This window comes from Talpa europaea (genome assembly GCF_964194135.1).
Source record: "Talpa europaea genome assembly, chromosome: 11".
In the NCBI taxonomy this organism is placed as follows: domain Eukaryota; kingdom Metazoa; phylum Chordata; class Mammalia; order Eulipotyphla; family Talpidae; genus Talpa; species Talpa europaea.
In genome coordinates, this window is record NC_140078.1 from 54,040,289 (window position 1) to 54,058,078 (window position 17,790).

A 17,790-nucleotide genomic window follows, 5' to 3' on the forward strand; every position below is an offset into this window, starting at 1 on the left:
TATAAATTCTCCAGTGAAAGCACCCCCAAGTGTTTTGCTCATGTTCATCCAAGGGTTTTGACTGCTGAAAAGTATAGTTCACCTCATGGGATGCATAAGTTTGGGAGCAGAATGGTTTCACAGAAGTCAACCAAGGGTTGAAAGAAGGTGAGGAGATTCTGGCATTGAAGTGTTTGTCATGGAAAAACATTTAGGTCTTTCAAAATCAGGGAGTGAGTTTACACGGGTTAGAAACTGACAAAACTAAAGGTCCTAGAAGAAACTTTAGGGTTTCAAGGGGAGTCTTCACCCTGCAAGTCTTCAAGTGAATGACCTCAAAGTGCTGGGCAAGATAGAAAAGAAAATGCTATGACAATATAGTTTCCTAAGGATTTTTGTGTAAATAAGTAGGAGACATCCTACATTCTGGCTCAATGACTTTATTATGATAATTTAGTCTTAAAAAATTGTATTGTGGTAAAAAACAAAATTTACCATCTTACCCAATTTAAGTGTACAGGTCAGTAGTGATAAAGATATTCTCATTGTTCTGCAACAAACCTCCAGAAATTTTTCATTTTGCAAATCTGAAATTCTATACATTAAACAATAAATATACTTGGCCATCAATCTTCCGTGAAATATAGTCTTTTAAATAGCTCTCATACGAAACAAAATAGGATTGAATTAGGCATTCGAAGATCTACTGAGGAGTCTTGGATCTTACACATCCAAACTATGTAATCTTATTCAAGGCAAGGCAAGCTTTCCCAATCCTAAAACTTAGACAATGAGAAAACCCCAACTTGATGCTCAAAATTATTTCAAGGACTAGACTCACACAATTATTTCAAGGACTAAGTAAGATCTAAATTAAGATTTTGGAAAAATAATTACATAAGACACAAATTAGGGAGTAAAATCAAATACAACACAAGCAATGCTCTAAATTATAGAGAGATATAAGTAACATAAGAGCAAATATGACTACTGATTTATTAACAAAAATTGGAATTTTGATTTTGCTGTTGAAGATTACTTGAGTATCTCTGTGTCACTTGAGAATGGAAAGATATCTCCCTTTTAAAACTGCATTAATTTTTCAACCCAATGAGAACACTGCTGCACATAGTTGAATCCATAGTAAATATTTCCCTTGGAGGAAGGATGCTAAGTTTGGCATTAGCTGTCAGGGATAATTGGAAGGGCTCATGCACTGACGAAGGTGGACCTGGATTCCAGGTAATGGTTACTGTTAAACTCATGAGAAATTCTTAGTTTCTGATACCGAAAGTTACCTGTGATCATGAGATAATTCTCTATTTTATTATTAATACATTTTTTCAATAAACCACTTGCAAAGATAAACTAAAAATCCACAAAAACGGAGGGAACATTGTTAAATACAACAAAATTTTCTTTAAAAAAAATAAAAGATCATCAATACCGTATTTGCCATTTGTAAGGCAGGATCCATCAAGCCAAGGATTTCTTCACTATAACTTGATTCTAGGCTAATGATGTCATCAATAACATCATCTATCTGTGGGAAAAAGAGGAATGGAAGAGGGACACATTTAAGCAAAGTCTGTGCAACGCAACCCAAAGAGAGACCCATGGTCTTTTTTAATCTCAAGCAATTACTCTTTGTAGTTAGAGTAAATGAAGTAACTGTCCTTTTCCCTCTTAAAACAGGAACAGTTTTTAAAGAGCACTAACAAGGATGGGTGATGAGGGTAACACCTGAAACTAGCACTTACCTAGTGGGTACTGGGTGCCAGGTACTGGACTCAGGGCTTTTCATGGCTAAGTTTTACCCCGAAAACGACCTGAGCTGGGTAAGTGATATTTTACAGCATTTTGCAGATGAGATAAATGCATTAAAATGTGCCAAAGTCACATACTGAAGAAGAGTTAGAGCCATAATTTGAACCCACGTTCTCATCTGCTTTGCTGAACTGCTGCCCAACACAGAAAAGATGAACTAGAAAACTTTCTCTTAGAATTAGCTGTTATTTTGCTGTTTCTCTATAGACTACCCCAGGCTCTCCTTGAAGGAGGAAAACACAAATGATAATCTAGCCTTTTGCTCCTGTAGGGCTCTCTGGACCCCAGGTCACTGGCTACTGCTGCACTGATCTTACAGTAACTGGTGAAGTAAGTTTCTCTTTGTATAGCTGCCAGTGTGCCTGGTGCTCCCTGAGGAGTACACCAGGATGAGGTTATCATTACAGTCGTGGCGCTGACATTCCCACTAGATCAATTTTATTCCTGAAGTACCAAAACACCAGTTATGATATAAACAACAGTGATTACATGTGCATTGCAGCAGTTGCAAGACAAGACTGTGAAAACATTTCCTGGTAAACACATTATTATGTATTTGAATTGGATGGGGTGTGTCTGTGTGTGTGTGGTGTGTGCATGCACGCATGCACACATACTTTGGTCTTCATAGTGTTCACAAGTACCTAATGGATCTCAGAACTCAGAGGGATGCTCCTTTGTGTCTTTTTGCCACTTTCAATTAAAGAGGGCAAGCTCTAATATCCTGGGGCTTGTTGAAATCCTCCTGCTTCCACTTTCTGCACTAGGGCAACATTCCCAATCTTTAAGTGCCTCACTGTGCTGATCTATAAAATGGGGTTAGTAGTAGTCATTGCCTTAAGGATTCTTGTGAGAGTTCAAGATAAACTATATAAAGAGTTCACAATGCCAGGGAAATACACACTGTAAAAAGGAGTGTTATAAAGTGACCCTTGAGAAGAATAATTGGAGGTCAATAATGAATAATTGCTAGCACATTGTTTATTATAAAGTTCCATGTCTAGATACAACAGTCATTTAAGTGATGATTTTTCTGAGTCGAAGAACAAACAAATAGGTCAGGGAACTTAGAAATAAACTTTCTTTGTGAATTTATTTTATTTTTAAGAAAATAAAATTAGTCGGTTTGGTGTGACCAAATTTTCAAAAATATTTTTTTCTTATGAAAAATGCAAGCTGATCATGGGAAATGCTGAAAAGCAAAAAAAAATTGTTGCTTATTCTTCCTCTGATATATCTATATACACATTTTAAAATAATAAATTACGTTCATAAATGGGTGAAGTGTAATTTATATATACACTGAATAGGACATTACAGAAAAATATGTAATGCTGGGGAAATATAATACATGAAATATTATTAAATTAATGAAAAAGTTTCAAAATATATTTTCCATGAGATCCCATTTTATATATTTAGGGCATACAGAGACATAGTTCTTGGTTTTACCAATAGCCTTGCAAAGTTTCTCCCCTACAAATTTGTGTAACATATACTGATGACGGTGTCTAAATAAAGTACAGCACTTGACATTTTATTTTTTAAAATGTATGTGCTTTAAGCACTTAAAACAACTTGGGGAAAAATGCATTTTCAGTTTAATTTCCCTAGTGATTATTTAATCATGAAACATGAAGAAATTGCCTGGTTCATAGCTTCCTCAAGTTAAAAAAAATGGGATCAATGGGGAGAAAAAACCCTTAAGTCATCAGGAAGGTGTGATGAGCCCCAAATATAGATTCTCATTATAAAGTGTTACATCCTCAGCCTGCAAAGTCATTCAGTACCTGCATGCCCAATGGGCGTGAATGTGTGTTCATACTTGGGCATTCGCTCTCCGCCCGGTTTTGCTCGTCAAAGTTATAAAATCCCTGCAAAAACACAAGCAAAATCAGTTCATGACTTGGATTTGCAAATGACTTTTTAATGACATTTCACGCGAGGCTGGTGGTGCAGCAACAAGATGAACTAAGCTTTCAAACAGAGGAATCTGACTGAGAAATGAAATAGTGAAGGAAGAACTTCCATCAAATCAGCTTGATAGATGACAATATGGATAGAGGAAAATAAGATGGTTGGTTTAGGCATAGGTGAAGACTTAGTCCCTCTAGAAACTGAAATCAAACAAACTTCAGAAAAGCCACCTCTGAAATCACATAAACATTTCAGAGTACAGTAAAACTCCACTGAAATGAGACTCATCTCATAATTCAGAAATAAAGGGCATTAAAGGACAACTGCACTCTCAGATAGTTTTATGCTTCAAACTTTGATGCAACAATTAGCTTGAAGGTTTGTTTGAGTCTTGTCTCCAATCCAGCCTTAACAAAAGCAGATTTAAAGGGCAGCGACAATTTTATTATGAACCCGCACTTATCCAGCATTAAGCGATTACTTCTCCATTACGTTTCCATACATTGTATTACTGAAATGCATCCACGCACATTCTGTGCTTTCTTTTTTCAACTCGGGGAGAAATAAAAATAATATTTCAGACATTCACAACCAGCGGAACTTCTAAACCGCCTGTCCCACACCTTTTCTATTTTCGCTTTTCCTTTTCCACCTTCCCTTCTCCTCTCTCTGCATTTTCACTGTTTTGTAAACGGAAAGGCATTAAAGAGAAGAGAGCGCTCAGCTAACTAAGCGAAGTGGAAGCAGACTGGGAGAGAAAGTGTTCTCGCCTCCACGTCCCACTTAGACAGGGCCAGGTCTCCGCCACACGCCATAACCCAATAACCCAGTGACGGCGAGAAGAGGCTCAAGGGCCACAGGCCGTGGGCGTGTCTGGGACAAAGGCCAGTGAGCATGGCCAGGTGGGAAAACCAGAGTCCACAGTCAAAGGTGGGAATGATATCCAACAGACAGTCAGTTAGTGTAAGAAAACAGGAGAGGGGAGGAGACATGAATTACCTCTTTTTCACAGTTGGAGTTAAGTGTAAGCATAGCCATGGGGCTGTTGGGTGCGCTGCTCCCCGGCACCGGTGGCATGACATGATCGCCAGGCTGGTTTGGACATGGCAAGCTCAGGACTTGGTTGGCATGTTTATTTGCTAAAGTGGTAGAAAGGTACTGCTTTACCTGCTGCCTTTGGGCTTGCTGTATGTGGTACTTGGTGGGGTTTTCGAGGTGGGTCTGCACCTGAACATAGCCACGAGGGAAGAGAAGACAGTGCTGTTATTTGTGAGTTGTGGACAGCTCAACTTTCAGGCAAAAACATGAGACTGGCCAGTCTACCAAAGGAATAAACTGTTAAGTCCTCTTAGGTACAGGCACTGTGCTAATGGATTTTCATAACTGAAGTTTGAAGTGTAACTCTTAGGATTTATAGTAATACATCACCCTGTTTTAGTTTCCTGCTAATTTGCAGCACATCTCTTTAAAAACTTGTGCCTTTCTTCTCATGTCTAATAGCTAAAAATTTGTCACTATCTATAGGGTAAAAATTACCCCAACCCACCTAAAAGGGTATATTATGATCAAAACAACAATCTAGAAGGAAAGAGTACAACTCAATTTCTTTCACTTTCTTCAATAAGCAGAACAGTTCTCTGCTTAAAAAACAAACAAACCAACCCTTAAGAACCTACAGCAAAAGGGTTGTAGAATACAAACAAAAACATTTCAATGATTAAAACAACTAGTTGTGGATTAATTCCTCCTCTTACATTTGGACACAATTATCCAACATTTTATTTAAGATCTGGATCTCAATGTAAAAGCAATTCTACATTAAGCAGTTTCTTTCAAATGCATTAACACTTTTATGAATGTGTTCTTGAAGGCATGAATATTAAGCCACAGGATATTTTTCTTCCTTTTTTATAAACAATATAAAGATTTTTTTTTCAAATTCTATGATATTCAAGTAAAAGTTACTTTTCCCTTGACATATAGAATTTAATTTTTAGGAAAGACTGGAGAGAGCACAGCCATGCACTAGGGGAAAAAAATCCTACTAATATTTACTTTGTTTTGAACTATATTGAATCATATGATACTAAACAATAAACAACATTAAAACAGTAGATATCTACATACTGAAAACTGTTAATTACAATAACATGAGAAGGTGAATCACTCAATTTATTGCATTACATTTCAGATTGAATATGAATAAGAATAAAGCTCACCTGATAGTGATTATATTCTAGCATTTCCAGCATAACAACGTTTTAGATGGCCCCAATCCAATGAGAAACGGTAGACTATTCACTCCCTTTACTTTCTGTAATTCCAATTTGCGGACTGACTGGCATAGAGAAGGCACTATAAACAAGGTATCCCGAGACACCACCGGAAACTTTATCACAGCAGTCCTGCTTATAATAACCTGAGCTAATTAGTTATGCATGTAAAAAAAAAAGTTCACGCAAGGAGCTTTTTTTTTTTTTTTGGAAGCCCGATGAGTTTCGTCTTAAATATTGATATCAATTTCCCCTCCCTGGCTTGACGTCATGCTTTTTTTTTTTCTCCATAAATATAAAAGAACCTTTTTAAGTATGAGCTATCAAAGTTAAACTCACTGTCAGATCAAGGCTGATTCACTATTCATCTTTAGTTCCAGTAGTATTAATAGACAATGGTATTTCTCTTCCAGCAATAGGTTAACAGCTAATGGTCCCTTTGGAGATGATATGGCTTAACAGCTAGTGTTGCACAGGAAACTTTTCTACTGGCCAAATAACTGCCACTTTTTACTGCAAGAAGACCATCTCTTACTATGGAGGGGTTTGTGCTGAACTTTCAAGTTCAACAAACTCATCTTGTATCCTGGTTTCCATGTGCATTTTATTTTTTAGCTAAATGAATGTATAACTTTCCTAACAACCTCACATCAGGAAGAGAGGGAGCTATCCTAAAACAAGAAGAAAAATCACACACACACACACACAGAGGACAGGATATATACACAAGTGGGAAATAAATGAGTATCTCCCCAATTAAACCCTCAAATTGGGAAGCATGAACATTTTTACTAAGAAGCTTTTAATATAATTCTTGGGGGCTAGAGAATAATTAAGAGCTATTACATATACAACCAAGATGTTTATTAAATCATTCCATTATTTATTCTTACTGTGCCCTAAACATTATGAATCACCAAGTATATACATTTTTAATAAGCAGGGTATGATTGTTGGTTTTATGAAACATCATTTTAGATGAGGCAAAAGAAGAAAAAGGCAAATATAAATTTAAAAATTATGATAAATACTTAATATTCATTACTGAAATGTGGGGATGATTTAAGCATCAATAGTTCTGTACAAATGCTTAGGATAATGAAGTCCTTCAGGATGACAATCTCAAATTGTTTCAAATGACTGATTTAACATGCACACAGGGGTTCACAGAGACATTTTAAGTTTCATAAAGGGTCCAGACATGATAATGATGAGGACAATAGACATTACTAAAATAAACATAAAATGAGGGCAATGAGTGTAATGTGCTTATTTCACTATTACACTTAAAAAAGAAAGGGCTGCACATTTAAAAATAAATGTTAATTCACTGGCAGATCCTTATTCCTTAATGAATCAGAATTTAATGCTTTAGTAAGAAAAGAAGCAACTATCTCTCTATTTGGCATTGTCATTGTGGTCTTTACTATATCCAGCTGGGGGTAATCAGAGTGGGATGTACTCTGTTTAAGTTCTCAAATAAATTAAGAACAATTTGCCTATAATCCTATGCAAGAGATAATATTTTCAGTTATTTTCAATCCAACAACTGAGTAACACAAATGAGGGAGGGACATGAGCCATAGGGGTAATACGGAGTGGTAATATCTGTGGCAAACTAGAAGATACGTCTCCTCTAAAAGATGCATTAAGTTATAAAAATGGATATAAGCTGCAACTTATTGTGGCTATATGGAAATACGAGTCCAGTCTAGTTAGATCTTCCAGTACTTTAATTTAGCTGGCAATCTTAACTTTTGTATGGAAAAGTTCGTAGATTAAAAAATGGAAACCTGGGCCTCCCCCATCATGCAGAGGGTTGAGTGCCGCACTGTGAAGCTGTCTGCAGCCTCTGTGGCACAGATTCAATTTCCGGCCGGTCAGGGAGAGACCCACATGGTGCGGCAGACCTCTCCTGGCTTGCCCGCTGCTCCCCTCAGCAGTGTCTTTGGTCCGTCTGCCTGTTCTGCTCCCCACTCTATCTCTGGTGAATTCTCTCACCCTCCCGTACCTCTGACCTGTACCCCAGTTTCTGTATAAATAAATAAATCTTAAAAAAAAAATTGATACCCAGTTTTATTTTTCACAGAGTGTAAGACGTACCAAACACATCTGTGGGCTGGAGGTAGTGCACAAGTCACTAGAATGTTGTCTCTGCTTTACCCTGTTCATGTGGACAATCTTGGTATCTACGGTGCCTGGGGGCTGACTTGGTCTGGGAAGTTAACACCGCTTTTGGGAAGTAGTATCAGAATCCAGACATTTCCTGGATCTTCTCAGATGACAGAGTAGGCCTAAGGGCATAGGCAGCAGAATAGTTAACATTTTGAAACTGGGGTTCAAATTCTGCCATTCTGCTTTTGCAACCTACTATTTACATGAACTTTTGTGAGTCATTAAATTTCCCAGACCTCTGTGGCCCCTTGTGCTCAATGTGGATGATCACAGAGCCTCCCCCGAGAGGTGTTTTCAGCCTTAAATGAAATCGCCCTTCTAACAGGCTTGGCAGTTCTCAAACTTTTTTAAAAGCCTATCAGTATAATTTTGTCTTTAATCATCCTGAATGCCAGCTTTTTTTTAGTTAGTGACATCCCTTTCATTAATTCTTAAATAGCCAACTAAACTACCATGCAAATCAAAACATGTATGTGGCATTAAACATCTGCATGATTTCCTGATAATTGATGCATTTTTTCACCCTTTAAACCAAACACCCATGGTAAAGGAATTCAGACAGCAAAAGTTGGGTATTACTGAGCACTAGAAGCACAGACCACATAGGGAAGCCAGAATTTTTCATATTCGATGAAAATGTAGTATCTTATTGATATAATTTGTATTTCATATAAGGTATGTTAGCTATCTGAGTTAATGTATAAAAATCCAAAGGCTTTGAAACTTTTTGTCCTTTTCACTGTAACTATCTTTTTGCCCTTTTCTCTTTCTTCATGCAGATCTGGAATTGATAACAAGACAACTAGAATGAATCACCTTCTGTCACACTTTAACTTCAGCACTTCCCAGGTGACACAGATAGAATGAAACCGGATGGAAAATAACCTGCAGAGATGCCAGGGCACATCTCAGACAGTGTAGGACGGGGCTGCAGATACCATCACCTGACTAACAAAAGAACTCATTGGAGGAAAAAAATCCCCATTAACCACTGTTCTTTTATTTCCTCTACAACCAGAATTTAAATAAAAATTGGGTAAAGATTCCCAATTAGTTTATAATTGATTACGTATATATTTTTTAACAAGTCAATATAGTTGTAAGCAAAATTTATGTGATTATAATTCAGTCAGTTGCTATCCACTACCATTCTGTTCATAGTGTTTTTTTTCTTTTTTCTTTTTTTTTAAAGATTTATTTATTTATTTATACAAGCACTGGGTACAGTCAGAAGCGTGAGAGGGTGAGAGAATTCACCAGAGCCAGAGCGGGGAGCAGAACAGGCAGACTGACGAAGTACACTCCTGAGGGGAGCAGCAGGCATGGGCAGGAGAGGTCTGCATGCCATGTGGGACCCTCGCCGGTGGCCGGGGACCAAACTGGCACTGCAGAGGCTGTGGGCAGCTTCACAGCTCAGTGCTCAACCGGTGTGCCACAGGGGAGGCCCTCATAGTGTTTTTTCAATGCCAAATTATGGAGAAGGTCAATTATACCATCACCATCTCTGAAAAAATGGTAAAACAGAGAAAGCCTGCTTTCTTAAATGACTTAGGCAAAGTCTTGTCCTTGACAGTTGCCAAGGACAGGTTCCACAATTATAATGTTACTGTAAAGAAAACACAAGCTGGGAACACACATTCTCAGACACTCAGTTTTGTTTTCTGTACAATCTGCACAAAGGCAGCCTTAACAAAAAATAAGGATGTCAGGAAAGGAAGAATAAAGATCAAGTGTAAAGAAAAAGTACTTAACTAAAAGAATGTCAGAAATGACACTAATAAGACCTAATGCTTTTGTTTCAAGGATCTGCCCACTAGCCCAATCAGGTCTGCTGTCTATTTTTATATGGCCTATGAAGTAAAAGTGGATTGCATGTTTTCATATGGCTGGGGGTAAAAAAAAAAAAAGACTGATGATCATGACACATGAAAATTATATGAAATTCTAATTTTAATATCCATAAATAAAGCACTTTTGAAACACAGCCTTGCCCATTAGTTTACAATGTCATCCATGGCTGCTTTCACACAGAAATGGTAGAAAACAGGCAAAGAAGTCTATATGGATGCCAAAGCTTAAAATATCTACTATCTGGCTTTTTTACAGAAAATGCCAAGTTCTGCTCTGTTACAAAGTTTTTATCAAACTAGATTTCAACTTTCCTATTAAATAGAAGTCTTAGCACGGTTTGGAGGAAAGAATGAGGTGATTTTTCTAAAGAGAAATAGTATATGTGTATGTAATTTTGTAGTTGTTTTTCCAAATATTATCTAAAATGAACAACCACATAAGAATATGATATGCTTAATTATTCCCATTTAAAAGACTAGAAAAAAAAAACAAACACAGAAACTCTGTGAAGCTAAAAGATTTGCTAGGTTTATAAACTAAGCCAAGGTCTCCATCATCCTGTCCCCAATGGAAAATGACAGAAACGCCCTTCATTTTGATCTTCTTTTGATCTGAGACTTTAATTGATTCAAGGCGTTAACTGACTAAAGAGTGAAAGATAAAACTGACTAAATCCAGCAGTGTATTCCCATATGCTGTGTGTATATACACAAATTCATATATATATGAATTCATATCCCATTTTTATTGTCTTGTCATTACTGCATAAGATTGTTAGGCTCTTGAATCCAGAGAAACAGTTGCAAACATATATGAAAATAGTAAATCTACTTTTCTGTTATTTTGATATTATAAAATAAACTAGACCAACTCAACCAAAAATTCTAGTAAGTTTTTTACCCTTAGGTAATGACTGATAAAACTGCAAGGTAGGCACATATTTTGGTTTTAGGGCAAATAATATTTAGTAGCCTCAGAAAAAATGGTATTATAAGAAAACTACTAAACATATTTATGTATATATTTTTTCTCTCTCAGACTATAAGAAGTCAAAAATCATCAGTATAAAAAGAACAAAAATTATTATCTCAACCAAATAGAAATGAGAAATGTAAAGAGTGGTGACCATCTGCCTGCAGAGTAGTCATCATCCCAGAATAAAAATGTCACTCTCAGAATCATCTTCCTAGACCCAATAAATGTAATATATCACTCACTTTAAGAGAAAACTGTTCACTTACAGTTTCTGTACTCCCAGGATCATATCAGTTATCACGTGTGGATATGTCACAGCAAACAGCAAGATTTTGGTTTTTTCTTTTTTTTTTAAGATTTATTTTATTTATGCATACAAGAACTAGGGTGTAGGCCAGAGGTGCGGCCAGGGGTGTATGTGTGTGAAAGGATTCACCAGATAGAGTTGGGAACAGAACAGGCAGAGTGACTGAAATACATTGCTGAGGGGAGCAACAGGAGAGACTGGAGGGGTCTGCTGCGCCATGTAGGTTAGCTTCTGGCTGGGGCTGGAACTCATGCTGCAGTGGCTGGTGATAGCTTGATTGCACTGGGACTTTAATCCCTGCACCACCAGGGAGGCCCACAGCAAGATTTTTAAATATTGAAAACAAAATTTAACTAAAAATTGGGAGTTTTTATACCAAAATTGGGATTTCTGGTTTCTTTGTATAAATCAGATCTAGCAAGACTGAACTACATGCTAGTGGACCAGCAGTGGACAGAATTGAGAGGCAGCTTCCCTCTTCTGATGGGCCCCTTGCTCTTCACTTTGCATTTCCCACCACCCCTAATTCTGACATGGACAACTAGTCCACTTCGCTAATCTGTGTGACTCCTGAACATATTTAAACTGGCAAACCTGCTTTATCCTTTTATACTCCACAGTCCTGGAGGCAGTTTCAAATCTGATGAAATGGTGGTGGCATAAGTATGCTAAAAAGTCCCATTAAACTGTTTTCATATGGCATGGGTACTTATTTTAATAAATAAAATAGAATGTTAACAAATAAAAGAGATTGTAAACTTTTTAAAGGTATATGCATATTATCCAGCAATTACACTTTCCAAAAAGCTTTTCTGAGGAAATCATGAGAGCTGGGGCAAAGATTCAAGTTCAAGGATGCCTATCAGCTACAACAGAGTGAGCACATGACTGGAGGGTCCATCACCTACTTTTGCAAATAAAGGCATAAAAGGCCCAAAAATAAATGACTGGATCAAGAAGATGTGGTATATATACACAATGGAATATTACTCAGCAATCAAAAAAGATAAAACACATCCAGTTTGCAGCAACATGGATGGAGCTAGAAGGGATCATGCTCAGCGAAATAAGTCAGAAAGAAAAAGAAAAATACCGGATGGTCTCTCTCATAGCAGGAATTTAGAAAACCTAAATAAGGGACCAGGAAAAAGACTAATTAATACAAAGTAAAAATCAAAATCAACAAGCAACTATATACCAGAGACACACTACGGGGGCGGGGGAGGCTTCAGGGAGAGGAAGGATTAGGGTAAAAATAAAGGGGGTACAATTGTATGGGGAATATAACAAAAATGAAAATACATACATTGTGCAAAAATGAAAAATGATGTTAGAATTATACAAAATAAAATATTTTTAAAAAAGGGCATAAGAGGAAACAGTCATGTCCCTTGGTCTGTGTAAAGTCTGTGACTGTTTCCCAGCTACAAAGGTACTAAAGCAGAGCTGAGCAGTAGAGCTTATGCCCCCAAAAGTCCAAAATATTTACTATCTAGCTTTTTGCAAGGTCATTACACTCATTAATCCTTAATGACAAAAAAGAAGTATGAAAACAAGCAATAAATTAAGTTATGAGGAGGCCTTGGAAACACAGGGTTCCCTAAACTTGGGGATTCTGGGGCCAGACATTTCCTTGCTGTGGGCTGTTCTGGGCACTGCAGGGTGTTTAGAACCATCCTTGCTTCCACCTACTAGAAACCAGTGGGACCCACTGCCTACAGTATGATACCCCAAAAATGTTTCCAGACATTCCAAATGTCCTGGGGTGGAGGGAACAAAATTCTCCCCATTTGAGAACTACTAGGTATAGGTGGGTGCCTGTAGTCATTCAAATCCATATTTTATGGAACTATTTAGTGAGAGAGAAGTTCCTAACATAGGAAGGAACACAAGCAGGTTAAGAACATTACATACACTGTGACCCTAAAATAGGCTAAAAATGTTGTTTATACATATGCACAAACAAAACCACTGACAAATCATTCTGGAAAGTCTTAGTGATGACTCTCCTTGGGCGATAAAATCATGGGTGGATGTTATTATTATTTTTTTTTAAGATTATTTATTTATTTATTTATTTATTTATTTATTTATTTATTTATACATACAAGCACTGGGTACAGTCAGAAGCGCGGGAGGGTGAGAGAATTCACCAGAGCCAGAGCGGGGAGCAGAGCAGGCAGAAGGACCGAAGTACACTGCTGAGGGGAGCAGCGGGCGGCAGGAGAGGTCTGCGCGCCATGTGGGACCCTCCTCCGATGGCCGGGGAGCAGCCGGGGATCGAACCGGCGCGCAGAGGCCGCGGGCAGCTTCGCAACCCAGCGCTCAACCGCTGCGCCAGCGGGGAGGCCCGGGTGGATGTTATTTTATTGGCTCTTTGCTATATTTTCTGTTGTGAACATGACACTTTGTAATTAAAAAAAAAAACCTATAAATCCCTCAAAAATTGAAGTCTATGAACCTGAATAAAAATACATTCAGGCAGAATTTGTCTATTAAAATACTTTGCAAACAACAAAAACACTATTAGGTTGTTATATAGTGATGAAATTTGTCTCATTTCAGTTTTTTCTTTAAATACATGATCAAATTAAGAAGGCCCTTTTATTTATGAAATTTACATTTCAATATATGCGAGCCCATATGGTTGGGGGTTGTATATTTGACACATTTTTATGGTTTTGTAAAGGGCCCTGATTACGTGGTTCAATGGTGCCCTTATAATAATAGCCCATTGTAAAGACTGTCCCGTTTCCCCATCCTAAGGGGAATTGCAAGTGCAGGGTTCCACGTGCTATAACTTTTCCATGTGCCCCAGTTCAGTAAGACCTCAGAATTGCAGATACCCTTTGTTTTAGCCTTTTCCCCCCGAAAAGGCCTCCATTGTTTGCAGTTTATCGGGTATTAGAGACACTGTGACACAGGCAGCACAACTCCCTTTCATAAGGCCAGACACTTTAAGAAACTGGCAGTGGTCAAGTTTGTTAGAGATGAAAACATTGCCCTGGGCCTAAGCAAAAGGTCAGTCAGTAATGGAAGCTGAATGCTGCTGGCTTTAAGGTCAAGTCCACACAAGCTGCAAAAAAGCAGCCGCCTCATTATAACACAGACTGCACGGTCTAAATCATGAGACAGAGGGGCCCTCCTGATTTTTGAGGAAAGGAATTGTCTCGGCAATTCTTAAGACTTGCTGTATAGATTATATGATGAGGAAACCCCAGATTGGAAAAAGCAGCCCCAACAAGAATAGCAGCAGCTCAGGTGCAGATTCCAGTCATCCTTGGCACTGTGAGGAGGGCTGACCAGGCCAGCACCCTGCAGTTAACGACCCCTTTGAACAACTCAATTGTAGGGGCAACTAAAGCAGAGCCCCTAGTTTAGTCCCCCCAAAAGAACATTTAAGTTGGGGAAGTAGAAGACAAATGAGATGGAAATTACAGAAAAGAATTTCAGAGACATTCAGTGCACTGAAGAAAGTAAAACAAAGAAAGCCGTTGGAGTAAAGGCTACTCTGATAGTGACATTCCAGCAGAAACCCAAATAGTGCCAACAAGCCAGCTGTGCTGAAAACCAGAGGACTTACACATGAGGAAGGAAGCAGCTGGGCACACTGGGGGAATGAGAACTCTGCCACTTCCAAATGAGCCAGTTCACTCACTGGTTCTTCAAACCAGGCATTAGGGAAAACTACAAACTGCTGGAAGCTACATGTAACCTTGTGACCGTATCTTTTTTTTCTAGAAAGAAATCTAACATATTGAAATATTTAAAGATGAAATTATGTCTGGATTTGCAAATTAGAGGGAAATATATCCATAAAACAAGGAGCTGTGAGTTAATATCACTGAAGTTGGCAATAAGTCTGTGAGGGGCTCATGATATTACTCTCTATTTTATATAAGTTTAAAATAACACATACACATTCACACAGTGCATACATGCTAATGTATTACTTTATTCATTGTTTATCTTTTTCTATATTAAGGAAGTCTTATGGTAGCATATTTACTAAGAATCAATTTTTTAATTTTCCAACCTATCTGTCACATATTATGTCTGGTTTTTTTTTTTTTTTTTTTTTGCTTACTCTTCTGCATCTTTGCCTAAATCTTTCTCCAAGGGAGCATATTTTATGTTCCATGAACTGATCATGGATTCAATGTGACCCATGCCATTCTTTTGTGGTACTGTGGGCTCAAAGACCTCTGGGAGAAATATTTTAACAAAGTAACCTGGATCTGCCTATCCATGACTTATTCTCACTAATCAAATCAGGAGTGTGCATTTTTTGCCACAAATGCAATGTATTTTCACTTGTGCAGAGGGTACAAAATTGAATTTATATTGAACTTTATAGGTAAAATTCAAAGCTGCAAAATATCCAATGAGCTACAACATATAAAAATGTAATCTATTGAAACATAAGCTTCTTTGCAAAAAAAAAAAAAAAAAAAAGGTTCATCCCATCCTATTAAGGACATTCTCACAGGGATTTAAAATTTGCTGCAAATCCAAAAAATTTATGAAGGAAGGATACACCTATATGTGATCAATATATACAGTTGAGACAGTGCTACTTGGATTTGATTAAATGAAAAAAATGATACATGAAGGGTATAAAGAGGAAAAGGACAGAATACAATTCTTTTGGGAACAGAGGTGGGAAGAGGTAAGAAAATGAGAATATATTGGGACTTCCCATAATAAGAATTAAAAAAGTAAAAATGAATGAATTATTGAGCACTTATATGCTAGGTATTTTTCCTAAAAGTTTTCAATGGGCTCACTCATTTAACCTTCACTGCAACCATCTGAGATAAGGGCTGCTATTGTTCACATTATAGGGATGGGAAAACTGAGGCTCTCTCCTAACCACCATGCTGAACACTGCCAAGGTGTAAATTATCTGCAGAACTCATACTCCAACATAGTATTTCTGGTTTTGAGACTGTACAGAGAGACTTTATAATAATTTTTTCTTCTGAATACTTGTTTTCCATGCTTTTAATATAAATAAGATTTTTAAAAATTATTTATACAATAGCTGGGGTACAGGCCAGAGGCGTGGGAAGGTGAAAGGATTCACCAGAGACAGAGTAGGGAGCAGAACAGGCAGATCTACTGAAATACACTGCTGAGGGGAGCAGTGGGCATGACAGGAGAGGTCTGCCGCGCCATGTGGGAATCGCCCTGGCTGGCCGGGAATTGAACCCGCACTGCAGAAGCTGTGGACAGCTTCACAACCCTGTGTTCAACTGCCTGTGCCACGGGGGAGGCCCCCTAAATAAGACTCTTTTTATTATGATCCCTACCTGTGTATACTGGGCATTACAACAGAGTTCACCCATTAATTCCCATGTGATCAGAGGGACACTCAGGCCAGCATGGGTCAGTGAAGACAGGACTTAACAACAGAGGAAATCACAGTGAACATTTGTTATGGGAAAACTGCCTCGGGACTTAGAGTAATTTAAGGGTTGATGCTTTTTCTTTCTCTCTTTTTTTTATGTTTTGTGGGGCTAAGGGAGATGGGGGGGTTGGTTTGGCAGGCAAACAGAATCTTCCAGACTCAATAGGAATTTTTGTTAACCAAAGGCATCCAAGTATCATGGGATTTTTAAGGGAAAGGTTAAACTACTGCATGATATAGTAATGTCTTTTATAAGAAAGAAAATAGACCACTGTATTACTTCAGTGCTAGTTGTCGATATCCAATTATAAACCAATATCAAAAATTGTTAGGGAAGGTGAGAAAAGTCCAGACTATTCTTTTGTGAAAAGGTTCAATGCACTATGTAGTTTGGATAAAAACAAAACCAAAAAGGGACGGTATAGTCAAGCTCCTAAAGAAAGTATAAATAATTTTTAGACATACATATATACATGTGCATACATATACATATGTTGTCTTGGGTTTTATATAACTTAATTCCTAAGATTAAATTATTTGTGATCATAAAGATTCAAGATCTCATTTTACTCTGGTATCTGCCTCTGCATTGCCTACATTTCTCAGAGAGAAAAAGCAAAGCAAGCTATTTATTTTTTTATTTATTTTTAAAGATTTATTTATTTATACAAGAACCGGGGTACAGGCCAGATCTGCAGGAGGGTGAGAGGATTCACCAGAGACAGAGTGGGGAACAGAACAGGCAGACTGAATGAAATACACTGCTGAGAGGAGCAGCAGGCAAGACAGGAGAGGTCTGCTGGCCATGTGGGTATCTCCATGGCCGGCGGGGATTGAACCCATGCTGCAGAGACTGTGGACAGCTTCTCAGTGCTGCGCTCAACCCCCTGTGCCACCAGGGAGGCCCTGAAAGCTAGCTATTTATTATTAAAAAATAAATATAGGGATGGTATACAAGGTGCAATATTGAACATAAAATGCAGCTACAAAGTATAAAAGCTATAATCGCATTGATACAAAAGCATCAACTGAAAAAAGGCTAGGAAACTGTATTTTTAAAATAGTGTCAACAAATG

The 17,790-nt window shown here is 37.8% G+C and overlaps 1 protein-coding gene across 10 annotated transcripts in view; it reads right to left on the reverse strand.

The window, feature by feature from the left end:
* MITF (melanocyte inducing transcription factor) overlaps window positions 1-17,790 on the reverse strand; it is a gene marked incomplete at both ends in the record, with an annotated part of 210,293 nt that overhangs the window by 25,539 nt on the left and 166,964 nt on the right. For 6 of the 10 annotated variants that reach the window (XM_084246942.1, XM_084246941.1, XM_084246943.1 and 3 more), the window contains 3 exons: window positions 1,427-1,522; window positions 3,597-3,680; window positions 4,723-4,950. In XM_084246942.1, the coding sequence (XP_084103068.1) occupies window positions 1,427-1,522; window positions 3,597-3,680; window positions 4,723-4,950 (408 nt within the window). Of the gene's footprint in view, window positions 1-1,426; window positions 1,523-3,596; window positions 3,681-4,722; window positions 4,951-5,942; window positions 5,976-17,790 lie in introns of those variants that run through there. The other 4 variants (XM_084246948.1, XM_084246947.1, XM_084246949.1 and 1 more) reach the window with 3 other exon arrangements.